This window comes from Ambystoma mexicanum, chromosome 11 (genome assembly GCF_040938575.1).
Source record: "Ambystoma mexicanum isolate Mex_15411 chromosome 11, UKY_AmexF1_1, whole genome shotgun sequence".
In the NCBI taxonomy this organism is placed as follows: Eukaryota; Metazoa; Chordata; class Amphibia; order Caudata; family Ambystomatidae; genus Ambystoma; species Ambystoma mexicanum.
Genome location: NC_090934.1, coordinates 719,011,396 through 719,029,455, shown reverse-complemented (window position 1 = coordinate 719,029,455; position 18,060 = coordinate 719,011,396). Strand labels below are relative to the sequence as shown.

The following is an 18,060-nucleotide window of genomic DNA, read 5'->3' as shown; positions in this document are numbered from 1 at the left end:
TCAGTGGGCTAACAATTTGGCAGACTAAGATGTAACATCTTTACTACACACCCTTAAGTCCGTAAGCTTTGATCAGCATGCTAAATCTTCAACCCATAAGGGCGGAAATACCTTGGACTGGATCTTATCAAAGAATCCGAAGGTATCTGAAATCTTATTAGAGTACTGCATTTGGTCTGACCACCATTCCCTTTTTTTGAGGTACCTCTTTTTAAAAATAAAAACTCTCAGTTGGGTAAGCTATCAGCTCCTACTAGGAATTGCTGAAAGGTTACACAGGAGGCCTTTGCCTCCTTAGCTACACCATTAACGTCCCGCTTTCAGATTTGATCTATGGGCCTCATTACACGGTAGGCGGTAAGGGTTTAATGGTACCGGTACTTTACCGGTACCGGTAAATCCTTACCGCCTTACTACGAGGTCCCTTTGCGGGTTGGGGTTGGGGAATTTAACGCCTGCAAAACCAACCCGCAAAGGGACCAGTGGAGCTAATTACGGTACCGCAATTTGCGGTACCGTAATTAGCGCCTTCCCCATTCCCATAGAGCCCTATGGGGCAAAAATGGGAATGGGGAAGGGCAATGGTGGAAGGGGGAATTACCGCCCCGCCAACTTTGGAATGGGGCGGTAATTCCCCTTTCCGCCAAGGCGGTGCCGGTATTTTACCGGCATGAACCATGGCGCTAATAGCGCCATGGTTCACCACCTACCGTGTAATGAGGCCCTATGACTTTAGATCAGCATCTAACCGGGCCTTTGACATACTATCCCCTTTGAGACTTGTGAACCAGAAAAAATTGGTTAAATGTAATCATTGGTTCTCTCCTGATGTTCTTGATGCTAGGGTAGTTAAACGTAAGGCAGAGCGCAAATGGTGTAAACATCTATATAATACTACCCCTGATACTTATAAGCATGCAGCAAGGCTCTTTAAAACTGCAGTATTTAAAGCAAAATAAACCAATGTAATGCCAGAAAAGCAATAGCAACATCAGGACCTAAAGAACTGTTAGCATTTCTAAAGGAGTTTAAGGGAACTGTGGTTGAATCTCCTATTGTTAACTACAATGATTGATGTCAACACATAAAAGATGGTTTTATCCAGAAAGCATTACATCATCAGCGACACATTCTAGCTTAGATAAAGCCAGCTCAGATTACAGATGAGTTGGTATCCCCTTCCAGCAGATCACTTTGCTCGGGGAATCACTTATTGTTTTTAAAGAGGTTTCAGAAAGAGAAGTTACAGAGACTGTACTCAAGATGAAACCTACATCATGCAAGGGGGACATTTTCCCTGCTACGCTCTTCAAGGATTTCTTGAGGACCCTTGCTCCATGGGTCACTAGATTTATTTATTAATTGCCCTTTTCAGGAAGCCTCTGTTCCAGACAATATTAAAGAGGATTGGATCTTACCCCTCTTGAAAAAGGAGACTCTGGACCTAACAGATCCAGGGAATTATAGGCCCATTACTAATATACCCTTTACACTGAAAATACTGGACAAAATAGCATGCTGCCAATCATATGATATGATATGATAATTTATTTGTATAGTGCTATTAGCACCATGGCTGCCTCCAAACTTGGGTCCAGGTCCGGGTAGTCGGAATGGGGACTTACCGGGACATTCCGACCTATGCGGACCCGGTAAGTCCCCATTCCGAAAACCATTCCCCATTCCCATTTGAGCCCCCGTAGGGCTCAATGGGAATGGGGAAGGAGCTAATAATGGGCCCGCAAATTGCAAAAGGGTGTGGGGGCAGGAGAATGAAGGAGAGGAACAAAACAAGCAACTTACGTACTAGGCCTGACAACATTTCAGATAGTGCTGGAGAGGGAGGGGGAGGAAGAGAAACAAGAGGGAGGGGGCAGGAGACAAATAATGTAGCTATCATACTATGTCCGGGGACAATTCATGTAGAGTAAGTTCATAGAATAGGAGAGGGAAGGGGGGAGAGGAGAGAGAGGGAGATGGAAGAAAGGGAGAAAGGAGAGAACAAGAATAAGCAGTGAAAAAGAGTGCAGAAGCAAGAGGGGAGAGACAATACAGTTTGCAGAAATCGGTAATAACACGCAGTGCTGCAGGAAACAGCAAATGCAAGACAGGTTTCATGATGAACATGGGCACAGAATGATACAGGATCACGATGAGAACATGATGCAGAGGAAGTCCGGCATGAGAGTAGAGACGGGAGAAGCACCATGAGTCTAATGAGACCATAAATCCAAAGCGAAGGGCCAAAAATGTGTAGAGCAACAAGATATTCTTGCTTTTGGACAATCTGGGTTCTGTGTTAACCATGGGAATTGAGACTGCGCTTTTGAATTTAAAATCTAAAATTGCAGAAATAATTGACATAGGTAGCATGGCACTACTTCTACTATTGGATCTCTCTGCCGCATTTGATCTGGTCGATCACGATCTTCTGGCAGATAGACTGATCAAGGTGGGGGGTTATGCACACACTGCGGCTTGTTGGTTCAAATCATTTCTTGGACCTAGAACTGCAAATGTGATAAAAGGGAGTGCTCAATCATCAAGAAGTTCTCTCATCTGTGCTGTGCCTCAAGACTCTTGTTTGTCGCTGCTACTCTTTAATATCTACTCCAACCCTCTGTGTGACCTTCTTGCTACTTTGGGGTACAGTCCGCAAAATGTGTGGACCATACCCAGATTGTGATTGAGCTATCAGGCTCCTATAACACTGACATGGAAAGAGTCAATACAGTTTTTCAAGCAATCCAATCACAGATGGATGCACATTACTTAGCTTTGAATAATTCTAAAGCTGAGGTGCTGGAACTGTCATTCAAGTTTCTGAATCTGTAAAAACACTAAGTCCTTTTTTAATCTTCATTTATCCTTTAAGAAATAGGTATCTCACCTTAAGTCCTCTTGCTTTTATTATGTTCACCTCATATGGCAGATTCGCCCCTATCTTTCAGAGGTAAATAGAGCGTTAATTGCTGCTGCTATTATTAACACAAATCTAGATTTCTGTAATAGTTTACTAGTAGGCACCTCTCAAACTAGAATAAAGAAGCTGCAGGTGATACAAAATGGAGCAGTGCGAGCTGTCTGTGGACTTGGCCGTAGATTTCAGGTGTCTGGGGCACACAGGAAACTGCATTGGCTTCCTGCCGACCGAAGAATCCAGTTTAATCCAGTTTAACAGCTATTTAATGGTGTTTAAGTGCCTAATAGGTGAAGCACCTCTATATCTTTCATCAATAGTCAAGACAACTCTGTTTAAGTGAACTTGATGTTCTAATAACAATACCAGACTTCTACAACCTGGAGACCTTCTAAAAAAAACTGGTGGTGCAAGCTTTAATGCATAGGCACCTGCCCTTCAGAATACTCTTCAGCTGGACCTCAGAGGCTGCATATCGACTGTTCAGTTTAGGACAAATCTCAAGACATTTCTTTTTGATGGAATAGGTTAAATTGCATGTTTCTCTCTTTCTCTGGTTAATCCCATCAGCCACCCCCCTGCTGACCTCTTTTAATAGTTTTGTATTGTCAGTCTTGTGAGCGCCCTGAGGCCTTTGGGCGAGTATCGAAGAATTAGATGAATAGATAGATAGTTATGTTGTCCCAGGCTTATGCTCCCACTGGTGCAAGTCATCAGTTTTTTATGCCTGCTTTTTGTACAGGCATAGTACCAAAGGAGTGCCTCATCTCCCTAATATTGTTCATTTTGTAAGTCGTTTCTGTCGGAAATAGCACAGTGTTCCTGAATAAATAAAATGTTTACGAAATAATTAATGCTCAATAATTCAAAGGCGTGTTTTATATGTATGACTACAGTATAACTGTATTTGTGCAAATTCCATAGAGCACAACGCAAATAATAATTTTCTTTTATTCAGTTTTAGTTCTGTGTTTCAGGCAAAGATTTGGTCAATCATTTTCACGTTATAATCTGCTTGCTGTTCTTCTACTCTGAAAGTCCTACGTTTGTTTTGATTAAACTCAAATGTTTGGGATATTTCTGGGTCTACAGCACTTGTCCATAAAAACCACAATCCAAAGTGCTTCAATTCTGATTCTTAATCACGCCCTGATGCTTTCCTATAAGGACTGCCTTTTCAATCACATATTTTTCAGACAATCATTATTTTGGAAGGGATTGAGAGTGGGACAGGTTTTTTAGGGAGGGGCTGCCATTGATGAGCAGAGAGGCGTATTACTTGATGGTGTGTAGTACATTAACGGTCAGTATTATCAGAGGTAAAGATTCAAGTTGCAAGCAACTAGCTGCGCATGGACAGTTGCTCACCCCTAAATTGTCGGCATGCATGGGAAGCATGGTTTCCTGTTTTCCGGGGCAGTTGTTACTGGCCAGAGGCTGGTGGCAAGAACACATTTTTTATGCCTGCTGTTACTATCTACCTTCCTGCCCCATGCAATATGTACACAACAAGGGCTCAAGTCCTAAAAAGTGTGTGACTCTGACACATGCTTATGGAAGTGACATCACAGTAACTGAACCAATCCCAAAAAGAAATATGCAACTTCCATTCAAATTATTTTTCACGACTGAGAAAGTGCACTGACCAAGTAAAGCATTTGCCAAGAGAACAGTTTTTAATATTGCATTGCTAGCTAAATTTAAAACATCCACATGGTCCCTCGACTTGAGCCCTGTACACAACTCTTGAAATATTTCCACGTCTGTTAACATCCCGCCCACTTCCTAACCGCAGCTTTCTTCTGCTTACTTTTATCTACCTATTTCTACTTTGTTAACACAATGAACACATACACACATGATAGGTGTTTGTAAAGATGGATTTCTAGAATCTGATCTGGTGGACAGATTTTCAGAGGCTACCCTAGTCGTAGGGAACAGGGGAACTATGAGAGGTTGGCAAAAACCTGATCAAGGTAGCAATGGGGAGCTGTCAAGGCTATTCTCAGGAGAGTGTGAGTGAGTCCAAACAGTGAAGCTCTCGATAATTCAATTTAGACAGAGAAGTACACAGAAGTACACAAAAATTCTATTTATTCTAGGCCCAAAACACACACTAGAAGATGAAACAAGCAGGTGATGATATCACACAACACTCATTTCTAAACATATCTACAGTCACCATAGGTTCGTATGAATGCATTCAATAACTTAATCAACAAAAGAAGGTAAGTAAATGATGTGTTGAGATGGAACCAAGTCACAAGAAATATGCCCTAGATACAGAAGTCCAATCCCTATGAAGAGTCGGGCATTGTGCCCAAAAGTCACAATGCTTCTCCCCAAAAAGTGTCTGATGTAGGTAAAGTTCTTGTGTTGGTGAATGTTCCAGAGAAGATATGCAACAAAGTTACTGGTAGGTAAAATTGTGTTTATAGCTTTCATGTTTAATTGCTTTAGATGCAATTATCAAAAAACGATGGAATGGAAGAATACCTCAAGTTTATTCTAAGGTTTTGTCCAAGGAGAACAGGGGGGGACTAATGCTTTGCATTTACTTACCCACATACTCAGATTTTGCAAGAGGACTAGAATGTTTGGATGAGGGTCACTTGAGGTATGTTTTCCATCTATTCATTCCAGTTAGAGGTGCCCAGGAGCTGCGGGTGAAAGGAATCTTCAGGTCGCATCCAGGAGCTGAGTGCAACCCTTCACGATGGAGAAATGCAGTTAGCCCTTTTTCAGACCTCTTAAGGACACTTCAGAAGATGGTGAAGGCAAATTACAGCGATGGCCACTACACACAGGCGACGGCAGACGTCCTTCCAGTCGCAGTTGAAGAAGATCTTCCAGGGCAGGATCTCTTGATGCTGGGAGGCTGAAATCTGGCAGGAAGCTGACTTCCACCCCAGGCTGGAGACTACCCAAGTTGTGGCTGAGAACGTGGAACAGTGACGGTTCTATGGAGGTAGCCCACTGGAGAGCTTGTCAGTCCACCGGGGGGCCAAGGGACACTTCCGAAGGATGAGGATGGCTGTATCCTTCAGAACCCGTTGAGACTTGTTGGTTCCACTAGTCCAGGGGTTTAAGCACTGTTCGGGTAGCCCAACGAGGCTTCACTGGGCCAGATGCAGGGAGAGACTCTGGGCCTGTCCGGGCATCTTCTTAGGAACTTCTGTTGGCTGTTCTTTTATACAGGATACTTGATTCCAATTCTGATCTGAAGAAATGGCTGCAGGAGTCGTCTTCTTATCCAAGATTCTGACTGGAAGCAAGACCAAGTCCACCAATGGTAAGAATCTGTACAATTCATACTGCCAGCAGTGGTCCAATCAGGCACCACTGTGGGTTTAATTCCCGCATCCGGACTCTCAGGCGCCATGGATTTGGAGTGGGAACAGACTGTCCCACCCCTTCCTAGGCCACACACACACACACACACACACACAAAGGATCACTAGCCCACGAACGATGTGGATTTCCCATGCAAGTGCATGGCCTTCTATAGGAATTGCTTACCTGGTAAGGCAGGAAGACGGCCAAACAACAATATAGCCACAGTACTGGCCAAAGTCTTGTGGCACAACCATTTTAGGGCACTAGCCACTTTTAGTAGTCATACTCACTGTAAATGCAAATGTGCACACTAGAAATATCCCAAAAAATTGTAAAAAATATAATTGCTGCCACCAGCTTGCCTTTAGGCACATATAAAAGTGACTGAAAATCCGAAGTGTAAAACACTAGGGTGATACTAAAATATCCCCACTACATTGTAAAACGCTGTGTGCAATGCTAAAAATGGACCAAAACGGTCAAAGATAAAAAGGCAATAGGGTAACATGGTTTCCCAGTACTGATAGTCTGAAGGACTGATCATTTTCCCCATAAGAGCTTTGCAGAAGGCCAGGGGAGCGAAGCTGAAGGCATCACTTCCTTGTAAAAAGTCAGAATAGGTTAAAAAACAAAAGCAAAATGTTTAGGCGTCCATAGATCTATGGAGGGAAAGTTGCCAAAAGAGAAATCTTTTCTAATAGTATCCCAGGTCTTTATGCAGCCCAGCTATCATGACTTTCTCAAACCCTACCGGCAACATACTTAGGATCGCCTGAGCACATCTTGAGCACCCCAAACTTTACACAACACCTGAACTTGATACTTCAAGCACTTGCTTCACGGTACAGCGTTCATTCATTACCATATTTTTTCCGCTGCATTTTTTGCAGAAAAAAGTTTTGCCAAAAGAAAACATCTAAATATGTGGGGGGCATATAAGGGGCTGTGTGGGGTGGTGTATAGAGAATAAATAATAGGGGAGAGGGGAATGGGGGCACCCCCTCAAATAAAAATAATGATGGTTCTTTTCGGCAAAACATTTTTGGCAAACAAAGCTGCGAAGAAAACAAAAAAGGAGATGTATGAACATAGAACCCTCCTTCACACTTTCTCACAGTTTTAAATACAGACCATTGCAGACAGAGCACACTAGTCTCTCTCTTTTATATCACACCATTTTCCAGTCAGCACCTTCCAGCAGACTAGGGGTCTGCGTTCCCTGGGAGGAATGAATACTTCAAACACATACAAGGTTTACACGCTTTGAGACAACTGTGTGGTGAACTGGCACAGTATAAACAACTTAGTAATAATAATGCTCTCTATGTATGTGTATCTCTCTGACTATAGCCTATACTTTGCCTAAGTTCTTTTTAATATTGTATTTCTGCATTAAATTCTCTATTTAATAACCCCACACACATTTGGGTTTCAACATGTGTAAAATAAATAAGTCTCTGTTGATAGAGGAGAGGGTTTATGCTGGGCCATGTTTAAGATTCATGTGTATGGCAGATGAACATTTACGCACGTTTCTGATGGCATACTGAAACCCATTATCCAGCCCTAAACTAGGTGTGTTATTTGCGTGTCTACTCTAGAGACAGTAAACACCTTTCTATAAAAAAAAGTGTACATTTATGTAAACTGTAACATTTTGACAAATGAGATTGCCAACCATAAGTAATGTAAGGTTTATTTAGCAATGCATATTTATTTACACGTTTATAAATACATAGGACCTCATCACAAGTTGGTCGGTATCCCGGCTGTAAATCGTCTGGGATACCGGCCAACACAATTAGAGTTACCGCAGTAAATCCCCATTTATGTTGATTCCATAGGACTCCATGGGGCATTTTCAGTGCAACTACTGCAGCGCCTATTGTCCGGCGCTAATTGTGCTGACAATGGGCAGAATGTCGGCGCATTCACCTCCAGCGCTGAAAGCTGTAGGTGAATGCTCTGAGGTCTGTCCAAACTCGGGATTGGGCAGAGCAGTAATTGCTGCATTTTTACTGCTCTGCCCAACCTATGATGAGGCCCACATTGAGAAAAAAAAAAATGTATGCCGTGTTGCTAAAAAGAGGAGTGGCAATGGCACTCATAAAATAAAGGTTAATTAATAGTTGGCAATACGAAAATGGCATGAGAGAGATGTTGAAATGTTTCCCAAATAATATATTTAGATTTGGCTATTAGGTGGTGCTAACGAGCACCTATAATCCAAAACGATTGCATTAGAGTGCAGCTAGGGTAAAATGGCATATGAGGATGTACGTTAATATCACGATAACCAAACTCTCGGACTACAAAATCACGAACACAATAGGTTTGCATTTTGTAATTCGAGATCATTTTCTTTTTTTGGCCCCTGCAACACAAGTGTTTGTGGGGGACACATCCGCGACCCCCGCAGAGCAAAATAAGAAATTATGGGAGTGGTGCAAACCCCTGCTTCCCTAATTCTGTATTTTGGAATACAAGATTGTTGTAGTCCCAAAATGCGGGACTTTGGGTGATGCAGGATTTTAAATAAGGTATTTTCGTTGAATACCGCATATGAGGGTGGACATAAAGCTTGTATGTGTTGTTTGATTATTTACCCCCCTCATTGACTGCTCATGGCCATGTTAACGCATATGGACATACAACCCACTTCCAGCATACCCCCGCCCAAAACACATCTTCAATGGGATCTCGTTAAATCTAGGTTTAGCAAGCGTAACCATCAAACTTTGTGCCCGAAGTTCTGCCAGTGTGTTTTCAAAGCAGTCTTCTGAGAGTTATTATCTTAATTGGGTCTGTATCCACACGACTGGTGTAATATAAATGTCTAAACCAGGTCTGCCTTCAGTCAATAGATTTATAAACACTATCCGTAGCCGTATGATATGCTGTGTCATTTATGACACACCTTGAAGTCCTGTTTAAAACAAGCACTGGCAAAGCCAAACGTTTTGCCATGTGTATAAGCATCAGACATTTGCTAGACACTGCTATTACATGCCATGGGACTCTACCATTTTACAGCTGCTACCAATGATGGCGGCTGGCAAATGCCTTTCCCATGCCTACAAAAAAGCCAAAACTGTTGTCATTGCCAATGCTTGATTTTGGAATGTTTTGAGAAGTTCTACTGGAGGTAGAAGGTTGGGACTGCATCAACGTGTTTGAAAGAGCCTGCAACCTCTAAGGCACCATATCAAAGTGCCTTGAAATCAGGGCATTCTCTGTGAATAATGTGTTACTGTTTAAGAGTACTGCATCTGGATGCCTTGGTCTCAATAAGGACCAGTCAGCAGTACCCAGACAGAAAGTGTAATGCTCAGGCTTGGACTGCCATATAGGGTTGAAGGGCAATGCCGGAAGTACCAGCACATGGTTCTTGAATGGGCCAGGATTTAAGCCACAATGGGCTACTCCTTTGGCCAGAGTATGCAAGTTTCACAAGTTACTACGCTAATTTTAACTGTGTTACTTTGCTTTCAAACGCATTATTTGTAACTTTTTAAAATGTAATTTATTGTTCTATTTGGTTTCATATCGGCCTTTACACAGTCAAACAAGCTCAACATTTCTGAATTTCAGTAAACAGACATATTACACTGTCATACATCACATTTAAAAATTAAAAAGCACAATAAATAGAAATAATGTAATACCATTCCTTAGTCTAAAAGTATTTCAGTTTAGTACAATCCATAAGATACAGATTTACAAATTCACGAGTCTATCTAGGCATTGAAAACCCGGTTCTCCAGTTCTTTCCATACACATTCAGCAGCTGAGGTAATGACAAGTGCCTGGACTGATTTGATGCCCCAGTCCGTTAATGCTCTGAGTAATTTGCCATACTTCCTGATCAGTAAACAGTCTTTGGAGGGTAAAGCTGCAGGCTATGGCTATAGGTTCTATGAATATGAATATTCTGCTTGGGCCAAAACTGAAAACAAGCTCTTTGCCTGGTATTCACGGGGCAGGTTATGGCTGCACTCCTAACAATAACTAATATATTCCAGTGTTTTGGGGATTTGCATTGTAACCCCAATACCCTTCAAATAAAGAAATTCAAATTTCTACGATTTTTATCAAGTGTCCTGTTATTAGCATAAAGAGTAGTTCTTTTAGAGATAAGTACATGGAAATGGTGGCTGGAAAATACCACTTTGTATATGCAATACATATTCATTTAAAGGAAATATTTTGGAACTGAAACATCTAATTATTCGGTAACCCTTAGATAGGATAAGCAAGTGCCTTGCTAGAAAGGGTAGACAGGACACCGTCTACTTTCTATGGCATTTCATTTTGTAATATGAAAATTGAAATCTCAGGTTATTAAGGTACAGCGACGTGGTACAGAGTTAACTTTTAAACTTGGCAGGAAACGGAGGCTGCTGGAAACAGAGGATTTGAAATGTGATTGTTAGCAGCAGAAAGTGAATGGCGAATACAAGTCTCTGTGCTGTAATGTATTCACGACTGGTGACATCAATACATGATATGTTTGCATTGCAGCGATCGAGCAATGGCAAAATAATGTTTGCAAAACTGCACATACATTAACACTGGAACTCGTCACCTATTCTTGGTGTTTTGTCGAAGGCCTCTATGCTGGATACAACACAAACTATTAAAGCATGTTGGGAAAGGATTCACTTCCTGTAATTTCATGATAAATATTGACATGGGCTCGGTTTCTTTGTAAGTCAAGGCTCCGGCTGATATGAAAGGACTGCCTCTACTTTGTTCTGTCCATGGGGTTATGTGAAAAAGTCTCCTTTTGACACTATTGATTCTAGGATGCTTTGAGAATGACGCGCAAAGGGTGAGTTCCTTTCATGGTGTCCTAACCCCAGGGGAAGGCTTTTTAAGATCAAATGTAGCATTCATGAAAGCGGATTAAATCCAAATTGGAATTTTTGAAAAAAATGCATTTGGCATAGGCCATAATCTACTGCTCATTGGTGAATTTTCCTAGCACATTCATTTTGGAAGTCCTTCTTTCAATTTATCTGGATAGCATTCCCTTTGCAAAATGATGCCCGTTGCAAGCATCAGATTTCTGTGGCACAAGTTTAAGGGAGCCGGAGTTTGTGAGGATAGCCCAAAATGGATACCCCTTGCTTGCAAAGTGTGTGCAGTGGTTGTTTTCCAAAGCAAAGTGCATTCTAGCATGCAGGAAAGCAGTGAACTAAATGTATGGCGAGAAATACAATGAACCCATAAAATACCAAATATTACACATATAAATCAGAAGTACTGAAAATATATATATCATGTTTAAAAAAAAGATCACATTTACTAAATGAATGCTTTGTGTGAGGCATTTACTGATGTATATCAGCTTAAAAGAAAGTACAAAAAATCCTTTTGAGCCACCTAGTAGCCATCGCTGGAAGTTCACCTCCAGATATGAGCCACAACAGCAAGGCATTGTGGGTATGCAAATTTGTTCAAATGCAAACATTTTTCTCCAGGAATTTGTCTTTGACTAAGATAGCAGTACTACTTTATACATAGCCTAATAAACCCAAGAAAGACAGTTGTCAAGGCTACCATGACAACTACAAACCTGGTTTCACTCTTATTAATTTACAAGATCCCAGACAGAACTGGTGAAGCATCCTGTGTCTGAGAGCAGGTAACGGGAGTCATTAAAAGTCTGGGGGGTAGCCAAGGGAACATAAGTGAAATAACTGTTATCATAACAAAGAAAGCACAGGGAACTGTTGAAAAATAGAGAGGTAACACTAGCCGCAGCAGTTGTTAATGAAAATTGCCGTCAAAACTTTAAAACCCAACGCCCCTAAACGATATTTAAGGGGTAATCATCTCGAACTGCGATGAGGGAACAAAAACACCCAAGAGGCTATTCAGATCCATTATCGGTGAGAACCGAGTTTGAGAAGAAGGGGGGCTTTTGAGAACAAGGCTTGGCGAAGACATAAACCCCCAAACACTTTGAAGACCCTCCCACATGCACCCCAGAATCATCAAGGGTTGATCTGCGAAGCGAGAACCAATCAACGACTTCGTCATTGTCTTTTTTGTTGGTGAAAGCTGAAAATCAAATCCTTCCTCTCTTTTGAAAGTAATCAGGTGATAACTGAGAAGTGTAAACCAGGAAGAAGCAGAGAAAGTAGTGAACCCTTTTTTGTACCACTGTCCCCAGGACAGTTTCACAAGAGGGTGGTGCTGCAGAGTCGAGAGGGACTCAGCGAGCATCTTCACTATACCAGTGGGGACAAGTCAAAGAATAAAAAGAAAGTAGAGTGTGTGGACACCTTGAGAGAACTACAAGTGTGGTTGCAAAACATCAGGACATTGGGAAACCAGCTGGGAGAAGGGAGTCATTCTCCTAGCCCAGTGAAACCCTTACAGAACTGGCGTTATATTGGAAACCTTGGAACTTTTACTTTGAGAGAATTTTACATCAAAGCCACGCGAGTGATTCTCATTGGCCATAAGGAGAACCAGAACTTTACTTATTGTTTATTGTAGTGACAGGGATAAGTAGGGGCGTTTGGACTAAAAAAGTGCCTTTTAGATTTGGACTTTCACTGACTTACTGGCGGGCACCTGAGTTTTCTTAGTTTAGGTAGGGAAACCCCATTAGAGGTCAGGATAGATAGGTTTTTCTTTAAGGTTAAATAAAGGTCAATAGCAACCACAATGCCACCACGTGTTCAGTCTGGTCATTCCTTATCACCAGAGAACCCAGTGGAGAAATACATGAAAACATACTTTCAAAAACAAATATTTAATTGTGCTAGAGGTGGGGCATAGCCTCCTTCTTGGAAAACAGAACCATGAGAGTCTTCTCAGACACTGCCAGTACCCCCCCCCCCACCCCCCTCATATCTATCCCCTGTTGTGTCCCCCAAGGTTCCTGCAGATCCCCTTCCCTCTACAACATATTGATAAAATGTCTTTTTGACATCCTGGATGAAATCAGCATATCCTACGCCAACTATGCTGATGACACCCACATCCTCACCCCCCTGTAAAGCTGCTCCGAAGAAGGCACACGCTTGCTTAACAAAATCTATTCCATGATACAATCATGGATGGCAGCTAACTACCTATGTCTAAACGATGACAAGACTGAGATCCTACTGGCAGACCTATCTGCAATGCTGCAGAAATTCAGTCCCCAATACAGCGCCTTCACCATAGACGGACACCAGATCCCAGTATCAGCCACAGCAAAAACACTGGGGGTCTAGATAGAGTCTGCGCTCTCCCTCATCAAACAAGTTAATGTAATGACCTCCTCAGCAGCTTACATAGCCAAACTTATCAACTCCGCAAGATAATTCTTAACCCCACAGAGCTGCTTAACCATCGCCAGAGCAATGACAGGACCAACACTGTATTGTAATGCTCTCTTTACAGGAAGTTCAGAAAAGAAAATAAATAAACTCCAAATAATCCAAAACAATTACCTTTGAGTGGCCCTAAACATCCCAAGGAGGGACGACATATCAGCCGCCAGAAGAAAAGTGCATTGGCTCCCCATTAAAGAAAGGACATTTTCAAAACGCTATCGATGGCTCACAAATGTTTGAGCAATTCAGCACCGCAATACCTAGCCCAGACAATTGAGATATCCAAATCAAATAGACCAGTAAGTTTCACCTATGCCCAGCATCTCACCCTACCTAAATCCAAAAGAGCAAAAAGAGGAAGGTGAGCTTCCCAACGATAGCAGTCAAACACTGGAACTCTCTCCCACTGAACTAAGAGCTGCAAGCGCCTACTGGACATCCCCAAAGCTATAAAAACATGACTTTTCACCTAACTGATAAGCACCCACTTTGGCCTTCTGGCCTCTGAACACTGTCTGCTGTCCCTAATCTGCTATTCATGCTGTTCTATTCTGTAATGTGAAAGGTACTATTTAGCTCGCTAAGATTCTATCATGTAACTAGTCTCTCAACAGTGCCCTGGTGCCTCACGGTTTGGGCGTTTTACAAATGTAAAAAATTAAATAAATACATAAATAGCAGTGTAATGGGTGCTAATTATGTCTAAAAATCTAAATCAAAGGATCTTGCTGGAGAATGATGTTGTTACAGGGTCCGAGGAAGCTTGAGGGAAAGTGTGATCTATGGCATATTTTTTCAGAAGTCCTTCCATACTTTTGCAAGGGAAGGAGGCGTCCAATGTGACATTTGCAGTAGAGATTGAAATGAGACATCTAGATAAATAGCTTCCTCTACGGCTTTATAAAAATTGCCTTTGGCAAGACATTAAAATAAATACATTCTACCAGGGTCAAAGTGTAGTTTATGAGTATTACATCAACAAAAAGCGGGTGGACACTACTTGGTTCAGGGATAAGCAGTGATCGTTTAAGATAAATGAGATGGTGAAGCAATACTGCTATTCATCTAATATGATGCAGCAACTTCAAAGAGCATAACAAAAATTGCTGGGATGTTAAAAGGTATGTTATTTCATGCAAGACAAAGTCCCGGCATGCAAGGGATGACATCCCTATGACATTGCGAAATGTTATAAGACCAAAACAGCATGGAACATCTTGCAAGAAAGAAAATAGGTTCACCAATTCTCAAATGTGTCCTTGTATTGTAAAGTTTCACTAAACTGAATTTCGACAAATTTCTTTTTTTTCATATAATCATTTGCGGATGCAATTCTTAAAATGGTTATCAATTTCGTGTGTCTATTCCTTGGTAAAAAGAAGCAACTCTGGTCAGAAGAATAAAACATGGGTAGCAGTTTACGTCAACTATCCATCCACTGCAAAATGACTATTCATAATATTAATTACATTGCTGTGGAGAAGAAGCCTTATGGTATTTGTGAAGTTAAGAAAGCCAAGAAATTTTGATTTTTAACACAAATAAGCTGATGTACACTACATATCTTAACATTCATGAAAAGTGTTGCCGTGTACTGATATGGCCATCCAAAACATAAGATGGTATGCATTTAAGCAAGAGTCTAAAAATGTCTTTCACCACCTTCACCAAATGCAATACTATGTTCTTTATACTTCTCGAAAAATATATTCTCTCTTTCTGATTGCTACAATTTGCATGATTAAAATCAATTAATGTATTCACTGGTAATAATTCAAATGAAGGAAAAAGTATATCACCTCAGACCAGCAGATAAGAGTAGCATCAACCTTGTTTAGATCATCTCTAGCATTCTTGGACAGTAACGCACATAGGAAAACCGTACACAGAAACACAGAAAAATAAGCACAGCTTTGTCAAAACATCTTGCAAAAGGTTAGCAGATCCCTTTTTGACTGAACACCACCAGTGACTCTACTTGGAAAGCCGACACCTATGGAAATCACCAGCAGATATAAGCATTGCAGCTAATCTCACTTAAAATCTTTGCAGGTATGCTCTACAATTATGCACATTGCTACAGTTTAAGTTCGTATTGCATTTGGTCAAATTGTGCCCAGAGAAAAAGTGTGCCCTGCTGCAAAGGTTGGCCCAAATATGCTGTGTACCATGCAAAGTATATATAACATGGGCCCATGTTCTATGAACAAATGAAAGGCAACGGTCTAAAGAAAATATTATTAGTTAACCATATTATATACACCATACTATACCCGCCACAGCAAGTCACATTTTCTTTTGTTAAGCTGGGGAAGCAGGCAACAACATTTTGAAGGACACAATAATAGGCCATATTTAGAAATAATCAGGAAGCAGACAAGAGACAGGGTACACTTCAATCCTATAGAAAACGCACTACTGTAGCCAAGACTTTTTATTGACATAGATTCTTTATGAAAAGTGGAAGCGACAACTAGAACCAAGGAAGATTGACATGGCATGCTAGCTGTAAAATGCTACAAATCATTATCCAAATGTAAAAAAAAATCAGGGTCACAGTGCTAAGGGTTGTCCAAATCATGAATGTCACAATCAGTGAACAATAAAATATTCAATAAAGAGGATGCCAACCTTCATTGCACATAACTGCTCCCACGCTACGACGGAAGATAGCTTAGCTGTATTGTATAGCGACTCAAAGAAGTGTAACACAAAAATATCTTCATGTAGGCTACACTGTACAACAACAATATTTGAGTTCATACATTAATCATTTAATATCTGCACATTTCGGTTTATATGAATTATAGTTGACCTCTTCATATTGCATTTGGATGCTTCGTGAACAAATATAATTATTAATACATGCACACCTCTTAGTCTGCATTCTGAAAGTAAAATATAACAATTGAAAGAAAAATGTTTGGTCAACATGTCAATGATACATTTGTAACAAAAATCAAATAGTAAACAAGATGTACTTACGTTGGTGACATGTTCAATATCCCGCCAAATATTACTTTCCCTGGGAAAATCTGCCAAATCTAAAAAGTGATCTACTATCACCTGGCCGATCACATCATGCCTGGAAAACCTGTCAAAGTCATACACAGAAAAGTGTAATTTTCTTGTGGACAGTTCACTGTAAGGGACAGGAAATAAAAAAACTTCATCAAAAACTGGATTAAGCGTCTTCCTATGCACTTTTGTTTGGTGTTTTGTTTTGCGGTCCGGAAGGAGATATATCTTCACATAGGGATCTGAAGTACCAGAAAAGTCTTTTGCTGGCAGATTGACTGCTTTGTGAATTTTCACTATAAGTTGTTCTAAATCACAGTCATATTTCACAATAAAGTTGAGCTTCCCACATGATTTGCTGTTGTTTCTCCTCCCATCATCATTGTCCACTGATCTTTGCTTGTATAACTCAGGCTTAATGCGGCCAATGCCAGTCAACTGTTCTTGCTTCTGAAATTGCTGGATGTTGAAGTCTGGGTTAGAAAGGTTCAGCTGTCTTCGTATTGAGTTGTGCCTTAAATCAAAAATAAAAATTCAATAGATTATAATAACATCTGAAATTGCATTTTCTTGGTCATTTATAAAGGACAGAATGGTGCTCATATTTGGGCATGTTAGAAAATGGAACGCTTGGAAAGCTATCTGAGCTTTGGATAGGATGAGCTGAACTGCTGACAGTCTAAAACGACCACATACATTATTATACTCTTCTGTTGCCTGCAAGCAGCTAACACAAGAACTGAACGTTTGCAGCAATTGGTACGATGACACAAAATCTGTACCACAACCATGGAGTAGGGTTTTTCTTTGAAACTAAGGCTCGTATGAAAACAATCTTAAGAGTCCAATGGAAGGAAAATATAAACTGCTAGTTGGTTAAATGCTGGTCATTTCGTCAAAGGATCCTACATTGTTGACGATCCGTGTGTAAATTCACACAAGTTATTACCTTGTTGTGCATGACTTCCAGGGCAAGCCATCAACATCAGCTTCCCTTTCAGAATGCTGTATCCTCCTACTGTGTCGCCATCGCAGAGGAATTCATAATCTACTGCTATATCAGGGCAGAAGGATACAGGATTTCTACGCCAATTATTGGTTCCTTATTTGGGATGCTCTGTGGTGAGCAAATGTTGCATTGCTTATGCAGTATACAGTCACCTCATGCATCCACCCTACATCCACTGATATGTTGGTCAGTAAGGGACAATGAAGGGTGCCAAAAATGGCACAGGGAATGCATGCAGAACATTACATTATAGATAGGTAGCTTTTAACTACAGAGTAAATGCCAGCTTAGAGTTCCGAGTGACAAAATCTTGTCACAGATCAATTGTCATGCCACACATTTTCAGTGAGAGGAACATTGAAATATACTGCTGCAACATGCTTCTGTGAAAGAGAGAAAACTGCAACCATCATCCTTGCAATTTCCCCCATACCCCCTACAAA

General features: G+C 41.0%; 1 protein-coding gene across 2 annotated transcripts in view; it reads right to left on the bottom strand.

Annotated features, from left to right (window-relative positions):
- Positions 1 to 18,060, bottom strand: part of SYT9 (synaptotagmin 9) — a 1,403,218-nt gene that overhangs the window by 900,734 nt on the left and 484,424 nt on the right. For both annotated transcript variants that reach the window (XM_069623586.1, XM_069623587.1), the window contains exon 3: positions 16,576 to 17,122. In XM_069623586.1, coding sequence (XP_069479687.1) covers positions 16,576 to 17,122 — 547 coding nt within the window. The remainder of the gene's footprint in view (positions 1 to 16,575; positions 17,123 to 18,060) is intronic.